Source organism: Phycodurus eques, chromosome 22, assembly GCF_024500275.1.
Source record: "Phycodurus eques isolate BA_2022a chromosome 22, UOR_Pequ_1.1, whole genome shotgun sequence".
Classification (NCBI taxonomy): Eukaryota; Metazoa; Chordata; class Actinopteri; order Syngnathiformes; family Syngnathidae; genus Phycodurus; species Phycodurus eques.
In genome coordinates, this window is record NC_084546.1 from 5842437 (window position 1) to 5856281 (window position 13845).

A 13845-nucleotide genomic window follows, 5' to 3' on the forward strand; every position below is an offset into this window, starting at 1 on the left:
AATGCATGTTGTTCAAGTAGTGGCTCAATTAACTCCATCTTTAGAGAGCCCCCTGCTCCCCTTCTGTCAACCCCCCCCCCCCCCCTCTTGGCCCCTCCCACTCCCTCACCCCATCCCCCGGGGCTATTTCACAGCACCGCCACTTTTCACTGCCGTGCAGTGACTTTGCTGTTGCCGTGGCAACAGACTTTTCGTTTTCTTTTTTTTTTTTTTTTTTTTTGCAGTGTGGCCAAGGATTGAAATGTCACTTCATCTGGGCGGAGTTGGACCCAGAAATGAAACCATGCATGTTGTTTGGGTACGGGGTTTTCATTTCCATTGTGAACTCTTATTTTTATTTGCGTCCCCAACCTACTCATTTACTTACTTTTATCTGACATTGCCTTACATGTTCCACCAGCTAGTCAGAAAATACATTCGCCTTGTTAGACAAAGTCAGCAGCTTTCTCCCGCAGCTTGAAGTGCATCCCCCGGTGTCTGAAACCACGAATGTAAAGCAGAGCAATCGCCAGCTTTACATTCATCCAGTCATACACTTCACAGAAACACATGCCCTTTGATGCCTAAGTTAATCAGGCGTCTGCACGGTAATGCGAATCGCGCATCTCTTGTTGTGCTCTTCAAGCTCGGAGCTCCACTCAAAGCATGACTTTCATTTAAGGACTGGCCCCTATTCTTGGCCGAGCAGTTGAGGCACTCCCCGCGTGGAACAGATGGCGGGATGGCGTCTCATCCACCCTCTCTCTCCCGAAAACCGTGCCAGCGGAGGTTGCATGTGTCGAACAAAATTCCTGTAACATTATCAAAGCGACAATTTGACATTCATGCCCGATTCACGCTGTCGCTGGCCAGCTGTGCAGAGGTGACGACCATACACGCATGCCATCACAACTGGGTCCAGGCAATATTTCACATAATCTGAAACACCTCTGCATTTTGGGGGGATTTTATGATCTAGCTGGAAACGAACGTAGATGCTAAGCACATGAAGCACAATCTGGCCAGATGTAGATTGGAAAGAGAGATAAGGGTCCGAACAGGTTTAATGGGGTTTTCAATATTATTTTTCATTGCATAGCCCTTCACGGACATAGAACATTCTAATTTGGTTAATGTTTGACAAGGATTTTACATAGCTGGGATAAGTCACCCCAGACCCTAATGAGGACCCGTGTTCCATAAAAGGGATAAATGGATGGACAATTCCAATGCAAATGTAAATGTCAGATTGATAGACAACTGTTGGTTCAGTTTTTTAGGCCTTTTTGGCTCTCATTTATCTTTTATTTTGCCTGATTGAGCTTATATGCAGAGCTGACTGATTTTTCCTTTCCTGAAGGGCAAACCATTGTTTTAGCTCCTCTGCGGCGAAGATGTGGTGCCTTATCTTTGCAAAGCTGTAGAAAAGGGTGCATCTGTAAATGCTCTGAATTTGACATCGAATGCATTAATAAGTTCCTGAAGTGAAACATAGGAATATTGTCAGGAATGTTTTTAATTATACTCACAGTAGCCTGAGTCACTATTAATCTGTTAAAAAGTAAAAAAAAGATTACTTTTCAGCAACTGTGAGGATCCACTGTAAGGGTTATTATTTTTCATCATGGCGCTTCTTCGATTATGTCTGTGAAAATGTGTCAACTTAATGGAATTTCTTATGTCGAACGCAAAATAATGACCCTGGGATGATTCAGCAGAGAGGAGTAAAAGGGGGGTGAGAATGGGCTTTTCCCGTGAACTCATCTAAGTCAGTGGTGCCATCCAGTGGCTGCCTGGGATGGACCATTTTCATTTCCACTCAGCGAACTGCAAACCACATCACTTCCTCACCTCTGTCGTTGCCACTGGCGTACTGGAGCGGTTTGCTCTTGTCAATGCTGTTGAAGCTCTGGCTGCGGCGGTTCAGATTGGATGAGCCCGGACTCCTGGAGGCCCCGCTGCCTGCAGCGGGTACCCTGGAGGGTCCCGGTAACCTGCAAGGGAAAAATAGCTTTAGATGAAACAAAGTCCTCTTGTGCTACTTTTTTTATTCTATACAGATTTAAGAACCAATAAGCATGAATATAAATGCTCCAGTATATTAAATTCATATCTTTTGAAATGTTCAGATATGTCTGGGGATCTGTTTGACGGATCATACTGAGCTGAAGCTGCGGGTGCTCCAGACAGATTCCTCCCTGCAGTAGCAATCCCAACAAATCTGATCCAGACGGGCAAGTCGTCACAGAGAAAAAAAAACAAGTAACCCCAAAGCCAACACTTCAACGGCTCTCAGTCAACAAAAAGAAGGAAATCCAGAAAGATAATGAACTAAAGGGGGCAAAACAAAAGTAAGGGTAGATGAAGAAAAACTCAGATGAGGGAAAAGGAGAGCGAAACACTGGAAAACGAGATTGAGGCAATTTAGTTGGAAATCAGAGGTAGTTCCTTTTATCATGAGCTTCTTTCATCTTCCAAAATTCACATTTGATGAATGCATCAGCGAGATGCGGCTTGGGAGAGAAACAAGACTCAAATTGTGGGCGGCGGCTTGGGATCTTATCGTATACGTGTGACAGTCCCACACATACCACATGAAATAATGTTTTTTTTGCAGGGGGCAAAGTGAAAAAAAAAAAGTAGGACTGGTCATTGCACCTGGTCCGTCTTCCCTTTTCTGCTACTACAGGTTCTTACTCCAACCCCGAGGAAACATTTAATGTGGTAATCGCACTTGTAAATGGAGACTCACTACCACGGGGTGTTGGTCTGTGTGGAGGCAAACAAAGTGCTATCTCTGCGAGGCAGCAGGGCTGTGTCGGGTTTGTCCATGCTGGGAGATTACCACCCATCAGGCTGCAGCTGGAGCTGCTGCGGCTGCATTGTTGAAATATTGGTCGCCACGGTTAACGTACTGTGCTGTGCAAAAGTCTAAAGCCATGAAAAGTGAGCTATATGTGAAAAAAAAAAGTGAGCTATAAAGTGACTATATGTCATCTTTTTACAAAAGTTGCCGTATTTGTGTTATTCCATCTGTTCATTAGTTAGCAAGCCACTTCCTAGTTCATAACAAATGTAGATGCCTCCAATGACACCTCAAATGGTTAACATTGGGTCCTGTATCTGTGCCTTTATCCAGATTCATTGGTTCACACCAAAATGTACAGTGGGATAGAAAAATCCTACTACAGTATGGAGAAAATGGAGGAAGTAATAATAAATGTTGTCTCCCAGTGTCCCAAGCTTTGGGACACAAGTGAAAGGGAACCAGCGTCCAAACCAGCGAGAAAGGCCTCCAGGCTACTTCCTGGTAGGCTGCCAAGCAACCATTTCCAAATACGGGTGAGCTTGCACTGCGATGCCATCGTCCCTGCACCCTCCCCTGTGGTGAACACCAAAAAGACCAAGTTCAGTGTGAAAAGGCCTTAATGCGATTTGAGCCAATTAGAATGGTAAATTTAAGAAAAGCGGGCGTTACTTTAACAAAACAACAAAACCTCACAAAACGAGATAACACACTGCTATATTACATGTAAAGAGGCCAGGCAAAATGAAAGCGTGACTTGAATAATGAAAATTGGATTTGGTAAAGTCGGAAACTAGCATCTATTCAAAAAGTTACCAGAAACAGATACCAAAAGGCATTAAAAATGCTACAGTTAAAATTGATAATCGAGCTGGATTTGAGCATTTTTCCTCTCTTCCAATCAAAGTCAGCAAGGGCCCAATTATCGGATGTCATTAAAGATTTACATGACTATCCTATGGTGTGGTGTGTGTTAAAGAGCTCCTGGGTCGACAAGAGTAAACGTTAACTGTCTGACCTGTGTGCTGGCTCTCAGTCGCTTGTGTGCTGTGCTGTGTTGGTAAAAGAGCAGTAAACAAACACTTCCAAAAAATGTTTACTCGCTATGTCCTAAATTGGTTAAGATACTAAAAATCATTCGGTGTGTACCCCTTTTGAGAACGAAATTGTAGAAGCATCAGATAAACCAACAAAAAGAAAGAAAGCATTGTTGCTACTGGCAAAGGTAAGATTTGAAACTAAACCTTTGTCATATTTACCTCGTGTTTTTCTTCTGTGGCGACCCTATTCCAGTATGGGGCGGAGGACTTGCATATCGTGCTGTGAGACTGCGGAAGAAAAAAGCAGAGTCAGGAGTGTTAAGTGAGTTAAACAAGGAATGTGCCCAGTTTGTTAATCCAAGTCTTAATGCAATAATGTGACACAGAGGCAGGGATTATGATGAAGAAGACGGAAAACCGATAACAAGAGTGGAGGAAGAGGAAGCAGATAATGTTGCATGTCAAGGCACAACTCTTTGATTTTTGTTATGACCACATGCATGTGACCGATCTAATAACGTGCTTGTTGACCACGATCATATGAGGAATGTTTACAATCAATTTTGCGGTGGCATCTTTTGAACAAGTAAAAAAACCCTCAAAACGGACCAAAAGCAGAGGCAGCGGAAATACCCGCGGCAGCAGTCACGTCGGTTTACGACCCCAACGCTCACTGTGAGTCATTGACATGGATGGGAACCAGCGCTGGCCACCATTCGCGTTCGACAGGAAACAGTAAAGTTAACGCAGAGCGCTTTATGAACAAAAAATGCTGCACTGCTTTCATCATCCTACATACAAAGTGACAGCCAGGTGATGAGGCTCTTGTTTACTCCTTTGGGTAAATGCAATGTTTGGGGCAATTTTCAGTCCATTTACACATTAAAAAGTTGAGGGTACTTTTGCAGTGATGAGATAAAACCGAGATCTGTAAAGATACCTTTCACACAGAATAGTGGACCGTGGATACTAGTTTTGATTAAGTGACAAGTTACAAAACAATACAGACAAAACGTCATTGTTTTCTGTGCATAGGCTGTGGAGACAACAAAGCAGAAAACACTATCTGGCGACCTTGTTCTTTTTTTCCTACGTAGCTAAATTGCATATTAATTTTAGGGATATTTGACTGCTCCGCTTAAGATTATTCATAAAAAAACATAAATAAAGGAAATTAATACAGATGAACACTGAAAAAAGCCAATAAAATAGTCCCCTAGGGCCAATAGGATCAGAAACTACTTTGTTATTTGCACAATGCCACAAACGACTAGATTATAATCAGTGCATTAGCCTGTGTGTCTTTGTTTTTATCTAGCTGTCTATTTCTTAAATGGTCGTGATGGTTTGATATTAAATTAACTCTCTAAACTGTCTTAACTGTCTTTTTACCCAAGATTTTCTTTGAGACACCAATTTACAGGATACGAAACTGGCCTGAACTAAAATATAATCAAGAGTGCTGAAATTCCAGCTATTGGCTTTATTAGTAGAGACAGCATGCTAGATTAAGAAATTGTTATCCAGTTGAACATAGTTGTACCTTTCGTACCTAAGCGTAATGGTTGTTTCAATCACGCCTTTCACACTGTAGGCTCAACATTGAGAGAACCCCTGAAGCAGTAACTGAATGAATCCAAGAGTAAAAATGTCCAAAACTGTACAATGTCCAGAGCTGGAGGAAAATAGGAAGTAGCCTCACCATCAGTGCATTAAGATCTTCTCCTGCTCTTGCAACCAGGAACAACTCGTTCTCTGTTTTGTGTTTTGTGGGCTGGCGGCTTGGCACTGACTGAGTTAAGTGAATAAAATGTACTGGGCACTTGAATGACAAACTGCAGTCCTCGCATCGTCCTGCATCGTTTAGGTTAGCGTCTTTGCAGGAAAACTAGGTATAAAGCATACAGTAAGATGCAGAAAACTATCCTTGACCATTTAAAAATAAAATAAAAATAATCATCATAATGCCCTTTGTGTGACACAATTGTTAATGTTCAAGTGTGACGGATCTTTTGAGAGTGCTGTGCAAAATTTCAAATCAATGCATAACTAATCTCCCTTTTCTCATTATCGTATACAAGTATATTCACGCACACTCGAGGTAGAACAATTAACCTCCACTTTCCATGACCTTGTTATGAAGTGCACAGCAACTCTACACCTTTCCAAATTGACCTTGCCGGTTTTAAGGATGTGGTGTGTGTTTTTTATGTGCAAAGGAGATTCAGAGCTGACCGTGGAAGATGTCGGTATGGTCAGGGAGGATTCTCATGAGCCGTTCTACATAATGCAGATGATGACATGCAGCACCACCATTAACTGGAATTGGTTTTGGATGATGGGAACGGGTTTAAGCACAATCTCAGTCAGTGGAAGCAAAGCCTGAGCAACCTGACTGTGTAATTTACAAGTAAAAGACTGTTGATTTGTGGCAGGGATATCTCAAAGAACACACCCACGAAGGATCATTTATGGCAGAAATAGCATTGTTCGGCATCGGATTCAAATGCAGTTTATACGATGACCAACATTAAAGATCTTTCCAAACGATGAGACATCTGGGTACACAAGGTCAAATGGACCAATGAAAGATTGCCTCTATATGCCAGACACTACAGGCCTGAGCTACAATTCGGCACTTCCAGAACCCTGCTGATACAATCATTTTGTGTACTGCAAGAGTCTATAATGGTGATTCAAGACAGTTAACCGAATCAGTCCCATAAAAATCTATCTTCATATAAAGTCTCTGAATGCCCTTTATTAAAAATACTCTATCCTAATAACAATCAGCTACGAGTGTTTAAATTCTATACAGTATGTCTCCTTTTATCTCTACAATAGTCCTACACACCCTGTTGAAATGGCAGGTTTTTGCAATCTAAAAATAGAGAACATGATAAATCATTTAAAAACCTTTATCACCAGTAATGTGACTTGTAACCTGTACAAATAAATTGAAGAAATAATTATTGAATCTTAAATCTAACAGGAATGTGGCTGTGTTCAGGATTTCCGAACCATTTAAACTGCCCCTGGTTAACCCCAAATAAAGTTCCTCTGTTATTGTAGGCTTTTCCTGACTTTTTGTTTTAGCAGAAGCCTGAAGGTTTTGTGCGAACACTGACTGCTATTTGGAACTGTTCATAATACCCTACACATTGTTTAAGGCCCCAGTTGTAGCAGAAAAAGAAGAAAAAAAAGCATGACGCGACCACCACCACCATGCGTCACTGTAAAGTATGGTGTTCATTTGGTGATGAACAGTGTTGTGTTTACGCCCAACATGCCTTTTGGAATTATGGCTAAAAGGTTCAACCTTGGTATCATTAGACCATAACAACAGCCGAACATGTGGGGAAATGTGTGGTAGTTAGTATTAGCACAAAACATTCCATCTTCTGCTCGAAAGAAAGGGGGTAACAAAAGTCAGGAAAAGCTTACTAGAACATATGAAATTTATTGCGGTTAATCAGAAATGGTGGCAGGATTCTTCTAACTTTGATTTAACATAAATTTTAATTTAACATTGTTTTAAACAATTCAGTTAAACAGATTATAGGTCACATTCGTGGTAGAAAATGTTTTTAAATGATTTATCTTGGTCTCATTTTGGCATTTGCACAGGGGTGTGTAGACTTTTTATATCCACTGTACTTGAGACCAGGCAAGAGACAAAATTCAAGATTAAATGCAATGCAGATAGATCAGTTGACAACATATTAATAGAGAATTAATTCAACATAGACAACAACAACTTCCCAATAGTCTTATAATACTGTAATCCGTCTGTAACCTACCACTCAACCAACCAAAGACGTGGAACAAAGTCTTTTACCAGTACATGACTCCACTGATTAAATCCACAAATCGCCGTTGGATCAAGAGAATTCTTCGTGCTTCTACCAACTAAGACGCATCCAACCACACAACTCAAAGTGTACCTAGGAGATGAGTCGGGCTTGGCCTGGCTGTTGGCTCTCCCATATGGCGAGCGACTCTTCCTGTCACGCGACACAGCCGTGGGCAGGCGAGAAGAGCGCCAGACCAGGGGGTCAGCTTGTCTAACCCGGGGCATGTTGAGTTCAAACGCTAGATTTAAAAATTTATTTTTTTTGCTGTTCCTAAATCGAGCGCAAAAAAACACTTGTGGCTCCGGACTGCCACGATTCGTCTGAATTGGGAGTTCCCCGTTTGGACACACGTAAATCCACACATCCCATCCGTCACCCCAGAGACACCAATGAGAGCCAGCAGGTGCTGTCTATAGAAAGCAGCGCCACAGCCCACATGTAGATGCGCAGCATACCGAACGTCTGAGAACAAGTGTGTATGTGTCTCTAAATGTGCCAGATATAATTTGATCATTGAAAATCCGTTCACATCTCTTGTCTCCCTCATATATATTTCGCACACGCTAAATGTTCGCGGCCGACTGATACTCAAAGGGATTCATCATCGTTAAAGGAAATTAATTAGAGTGCCATTTCGTGATTAGATGTAATTACATTTTACCCAATTCAAATTGGATGTGAAACGGAGCCTTTGGCATAAGAACTCATATTCATCATTACTATTTTGTATAGAGCCGCATGTCAGTCCTGAGTCCTATATATAACCCATACCAAATACAGTGGTTGCACTATAACGCCTAAAAAAAAAAAAACAGAGCAAAGACATTGCTGGAAAAAGCACAACAATAATTGGACATGCGATTGTTCCTCTTGCACATCATACTTGAACATAAAGTTAAATAAAAGCTTGCTGTCTCAAGTCAGTTTTCCAGCAACTTATGCTACCAACTCATCTGCATCTGACCTAATTCACCAGATAGTTCAGCATTTGCTTTAAACATTTCCAAATTGAATGGGATCATGCTTACTGAAAAACTTGAAGCTATGATAATATACTGTACGTATGATAAGATATCCAATATGAGTTGAAAAACTGACATTTTTTCTCATTTATTTCTTAGTTTTCTCTTGACACACGTTGAGCCTCTGATCCCCACTGTAATGATTAGATCACAGTACGAAGTCAGGTCTTCTAAATTTGACAAACCACAGAAAAGAGTGTTGTTAACAACCCTGCCAAATTTTTATGATTTAAAAAATAAATAAAAATCACCGAATATATAAAGTCAGGCTTCAAGATAATTCTCTCCACTCTTGAACGCTGTGGGCATGTCCGCTGAATGCGCTGAAACCATGCCCCTTCTTAACTGACAATCAAATATAACTACTACGAACTGGTAAAATGGATGCTACATTGTCTGGCATCTTTCCTTGGCTACACATACATACACGTTTGAGCTGTACAATTAGATCCGCTTCAAGACTTAAATCAGGAAACCTGAAACGGTGAAAAGCAGTTTAACCCTATACAGTATCTTCACAATTGAGTCCTACATAGTCTTCAGTGCTTGCACATTTACAGCAATTACCTTCAAACATCTGAAATGTATTTAAAAATACATTTTAACAGAGAAACCACGCTTTAGTTTTAGGTTTTCCTTCAGCCAAGCCTGATTAAATCTAACGCTAGTGCTTTAATTCGTGTACAAGCGCATTCTCCACCTGTTGTAAGGGTAGGCAGCAGGAGGTTGGGAATGTCAGGCAGCTGTGCCCCTCCTAACCTCCGCCATGACACACACATACAACCAAAAACACTGATCCACGACCATCGAAAGCTCTCGTGTATCGAATGCCGCTCTCATTCGTCGATTTCACGGCCAAGCAGAGAGGCGACACAGTCACGGGATCTAATGCATGGGAATGTTGCTCATTCGTGGCACGTCAAGCCTACTCTAAAAGTGGTCTATTTACTTAGCGGGTCATAGCTCGCTTTGCTTTGGTTGCTTTATACTGCTGAGTTGCCAACTTTATATTAGGCCAGCCTGTTAGTATTGCAAAAAGTCAGGCCTCGATGACAAACCCATAGGTGCACAAAGTCTGGGGCGTGTTTGCAAAAAACAAAGAATTTGAGCTATGGTGTCACCATATAGTAAACAAACAAATAAAAAAAGATGGTAAGCTGTGGCAAATATTATGAAATTTTTCAAACGGATTTAGTTTCAATAATGATTTTCAGGGAGATGAAACGACAGTGCTATATTTCCATTAGAGCCATATATTTCTTAAAGGAGATATATTATGGAAAATGTTTTTTTTTTTTAATAGGTGGCATGGTGGACAGGTGGCATGGTGAACAAGTGGTTGTCACATCCGCCTCACAGTTCTGAGCTTGATGGGATTTCTTTGGGTACTCCAGCTTCCTCCCAAATTCCCAAAACAGATATGCGAGCTTCATTGTCCTTAGGAGTGAATGTGGGAGTGAATGGTTCTCCGTCGAAATAGTTGGCCCACCATCGAGAAAGAAATTTCACAACCTATTTCTGAAAATGTGTCTGTAAGCAAGTTATTAATATCAACTAATCATGAAACTGCTCATCACTGATTTTCTCCACCCATGACTCGGAAGCTAGGATGGGCAAAGATCCAGAGCCGCTTTCAAGCACTCATAATATGTCTCCTTTAACAGAAGGGTGTCAGATTACCCAGCTATTCTTTCAGCTTTCTGTAACTGCCTTGGATATAAGGGACATGTGTCCAATAAAGACAAAAACTAGTTACTGAGTAGTTATCCAGCTTTAATCCAATGGAGATGATTTGTTAAATTGCAACAAACCACTAAATTTCCATGGTGATGCACCACTAAACATTTGAAACGATGACGACTCGGGGATGGAAACAAAGTGCAATGAGTTTACAGTACTGGCTCATGCTGTTCGAAGTGTACCTGGACTGCATCTCTTGCGACTTGCTGACAGATGTTGCTGTGCTGCTGCCGCTCTGCTGGCTGAGCTCCACCAACGACTGGTAGTACTGCTGCTGTTGCTGCTGCTGCTGCTTGTAGCGGGACAGGATGAAGAAGAGGCCCAAGATGCTTTTCAGGTTGCCATTCCTGATCTCTGCAGATCCCGAAAAACAAAAAAGGAAAGAACACACAGTAAGTCGCTGTTGTTGGAATGTTGGATCCCTATTATGTAAGACAAACACAGTATAACCCTTAAATCACTTTATACTGCTGAAAAGACTCAGAAGAAGCCTTCATCTGTTTTTTCCAAAGCATAAAGTGGCTTCTGTGAGTGTAAGTAGATCAGCAGTTTAAGGGCGGCTCGTACTTACAATTCTGCGCCCTTTAGTCTATAAGGAGTAACACAAAGAAGCTCACATGAACCAATGTGATCTATCAGGCCTATGTAACACTGAAGCTATGCTTGTAAATATCCACAAAATGAACTTTATTTACATCTGCGAAGAGGAGCTGCTGTTATACTGATGAAAGTGAAAAAACTATTACAATAAATGACACATACCAACCAAGACAAACCAAATAATAAATAACCCCCAAGGAATAAGAATGAAACAAAAATGCAAAATATCTGCGCTGAGGCTATCAAATCTCTTGAAAATTCCACCCTCCAAATACAGTTCCAGAGTTAATCGCTGAGAAAAATCAAAGTAATGGATCTCCCACCGTCGGCTGGAATAGAATTTGGATGAGTCCCGGCAAAGGAAGGCTTCATCACTGTTACTAACGCAGCCATTTGTGAAATGGAGCTCTCATATCAAACCCTCAGCAAGAGTCGGCACAGGCGGAGCAATGGCTGATACAGTTTTTTTTTTAAAGTTATTATCAAGATCTTACAGCCATCTAACGTTATTTTGGGAAGGTGGTGAAGATTAATCTCTATGGGCTTTTCCATTTCCTAACACCCACGGGCATCAATTGACTCTCCGTTTGGCAGAGACGGTCCACTACTTTTGGCAGACAAAATGATGCAGCTTTGTTGAACGACTGAACTTTGGAAATAAAATGAAATGTACCAATAAATTGTGTTTGTTCTTGTCATGCCACTGACTATTGACTATGTTGTGTATTCTTAACTGGACCTCTTTTTACAGATACACCCTTCAGTACAAAATCAATGATATTGCCACTGATAAGGGTACCATTAATTAACTTTAAATGTAATACCCCAAAGAACAAGACCTGAAAGCAGAACCAACTATATTTTAAGACTGCTCAATCTAGAGGTGCAAAAATGAATTGGTAATCTAGAGGTGCAAAAATGAATTGGTTATAAAATTAATCAACTTTTTATAGTTGATTAATCCTTTGGAGCCAGTTTTTCACCGAAAATTGTCCAAACCCTTTGATTTCAGCCTCTCAACAGTAAATCAGATTTCTGTCATTCTCAGTAAAAGCAGACTGATTATCTTTGTGTTTAATCAAAATAAGACATTTGGAAACAATTTTTTCAATATATAATTTTCACATTCGGTAGATCACAGAACACAGTGTACACGCTACACATTATTATCCACTTTGTTGATTAGTCGCTTGAATAATTGATAGCTTAATCACCTCTCAGAGTAGTTGTTAGTTGCAGCCCGAGGATCAACCAATAACAATGACTATTCAATAATTCTGTAAAATAGACATTTATGACTGTCTTTTTTAAAGAGGAAGTCAGTCAAAGGATAAACTAATGTACAGACTCGTTTCAACAATTTCAGAATCGGAATCATCTTTATTGGCAGAGTATATTAAAACATTTGGATTGACATTTGATTTGTTGCACATTTTTGGGCAAATTTGGATTAAATTTGACATTTCTACTTTACAAAATTGATTGAATTTATGGAAAAAAGAAAATCACACTTACATCCACCCAGGGCAACGATATTCTTTCGAAAGGACGAGATAAGACGAGACGAGGATATCGCTGACATCAGTGAGTACTTGTTCATGCATTGCCTGTAGTGTGTGTTATCTACTCAACATTGTGTCAGCAATGCAACTGCACACCAAAGATAAGACTGTTGAACTTCCCTGAATATTAGGTAGGTTTGGGGGAACTTGTTGATATTGGAAGGGCTAACTTTCTGTTGTGAGGCATTGACAGGAGATCGTCAGTAGCACACAGTGTTTTCATTAAGCATGAGTTGGGGGCTCTTTCGCTGTCGCGACACTGGCGGGATGAAGAAAATAAAGTGTTTCTGGCCCATGTTCAATGAAAATGTACTTCAGAGGGTCTTTTAAGTGGTTTGACGTGCTTCCATTCAGTCATTCTTGTGATTTGGTGAGGCTGTTCCGTGGGTCACAAAAGACTTTCTAAAGAGGGAGTGAGGGACAGATTCAAGTAGAGCCGGGTCATATAATGTGGGAGACAAATATTGCCTGAGCGACATAAATTCTACCTTTACTGACTTCCTCAAACTCATGGTTTCAATTGGCTTCAATCCACGCACAATACATGCCAGGCCAGGGTCTCTTGACCTTGTTCTTGCTACTTTACGAGACAAGCAATGCCCCAAATTTCTGACTGGAAGAAGAATGAAATCAAAATGAACTTTGGAATACTAGTTTATCCTGACCAAAAGTGTCTATTAAAGAAACAAGAGCCCAGCATTTCAGGGTGAACGGGTTATTGGGGGCTGTTTGTCTTAAATCTTTGCTGCAGGGACCCTAAAATGAAAAGAGCCACCACTGACCCACTGTAAGGACCACTTAATGTAAGCCATATACTGCTGAAAAATGTGCAAAAAATTTGATTTGAATTAACTGAGTCTAGGAATTGAAGACTGAACAGATTACCACATGAAAAGTTGCTGCTTTTGGTTAATAAGGAGAACGTTGGGGGAATGTGAGAAGAAACGGCATCGAAACATCTTTGTGTGTGTTATCGTCACACAAATTTCGGAGGATATTGTACTAAAACTGAACTATTTTCCAAGCATCATGAGTGTCAGTGTGGTTGTTGCACGTTCTCAAAACTATAAAACCCCAGATTGTTCATAATTTCCCACATTATTTTCTAACAGGGTACTGGGATGGACAAACAATCAAATCTTGTCTAATTTCGATTATTTTTCATAAATTCCTCTTCAACGATACAGTATGTAACTTCTCTCAGGAAATTAACATACTATCATACAATATGTTATGTTATAT

The 13845-nt window shown here is 40.7% G+C and overlaps 1 protein-coding gene across 1 annotated transcript in view; it reads right to left on the reverse strand.

The window, feature by feature from the left end:
• The window catches only part of nav3 (neuron navigator 3), a 126352-nt gene that overhangs the window by 61017 nt on the left and 51490 nt on the right, over nucleotides 1-13845 (reverse strand). Inside the window, 3 exon segments of the mRNA XM_061668486.1 lie at nucleotides 1831-1973; nucleotides 4045-4113; nucleotides 10624-10795. Of these exon segments, the coding sequence (XP_061524470.1) occupies nucleotides 1831-1973; nucleotides 4045-4113; nucleotides 10624-10795 (384 nt within the window).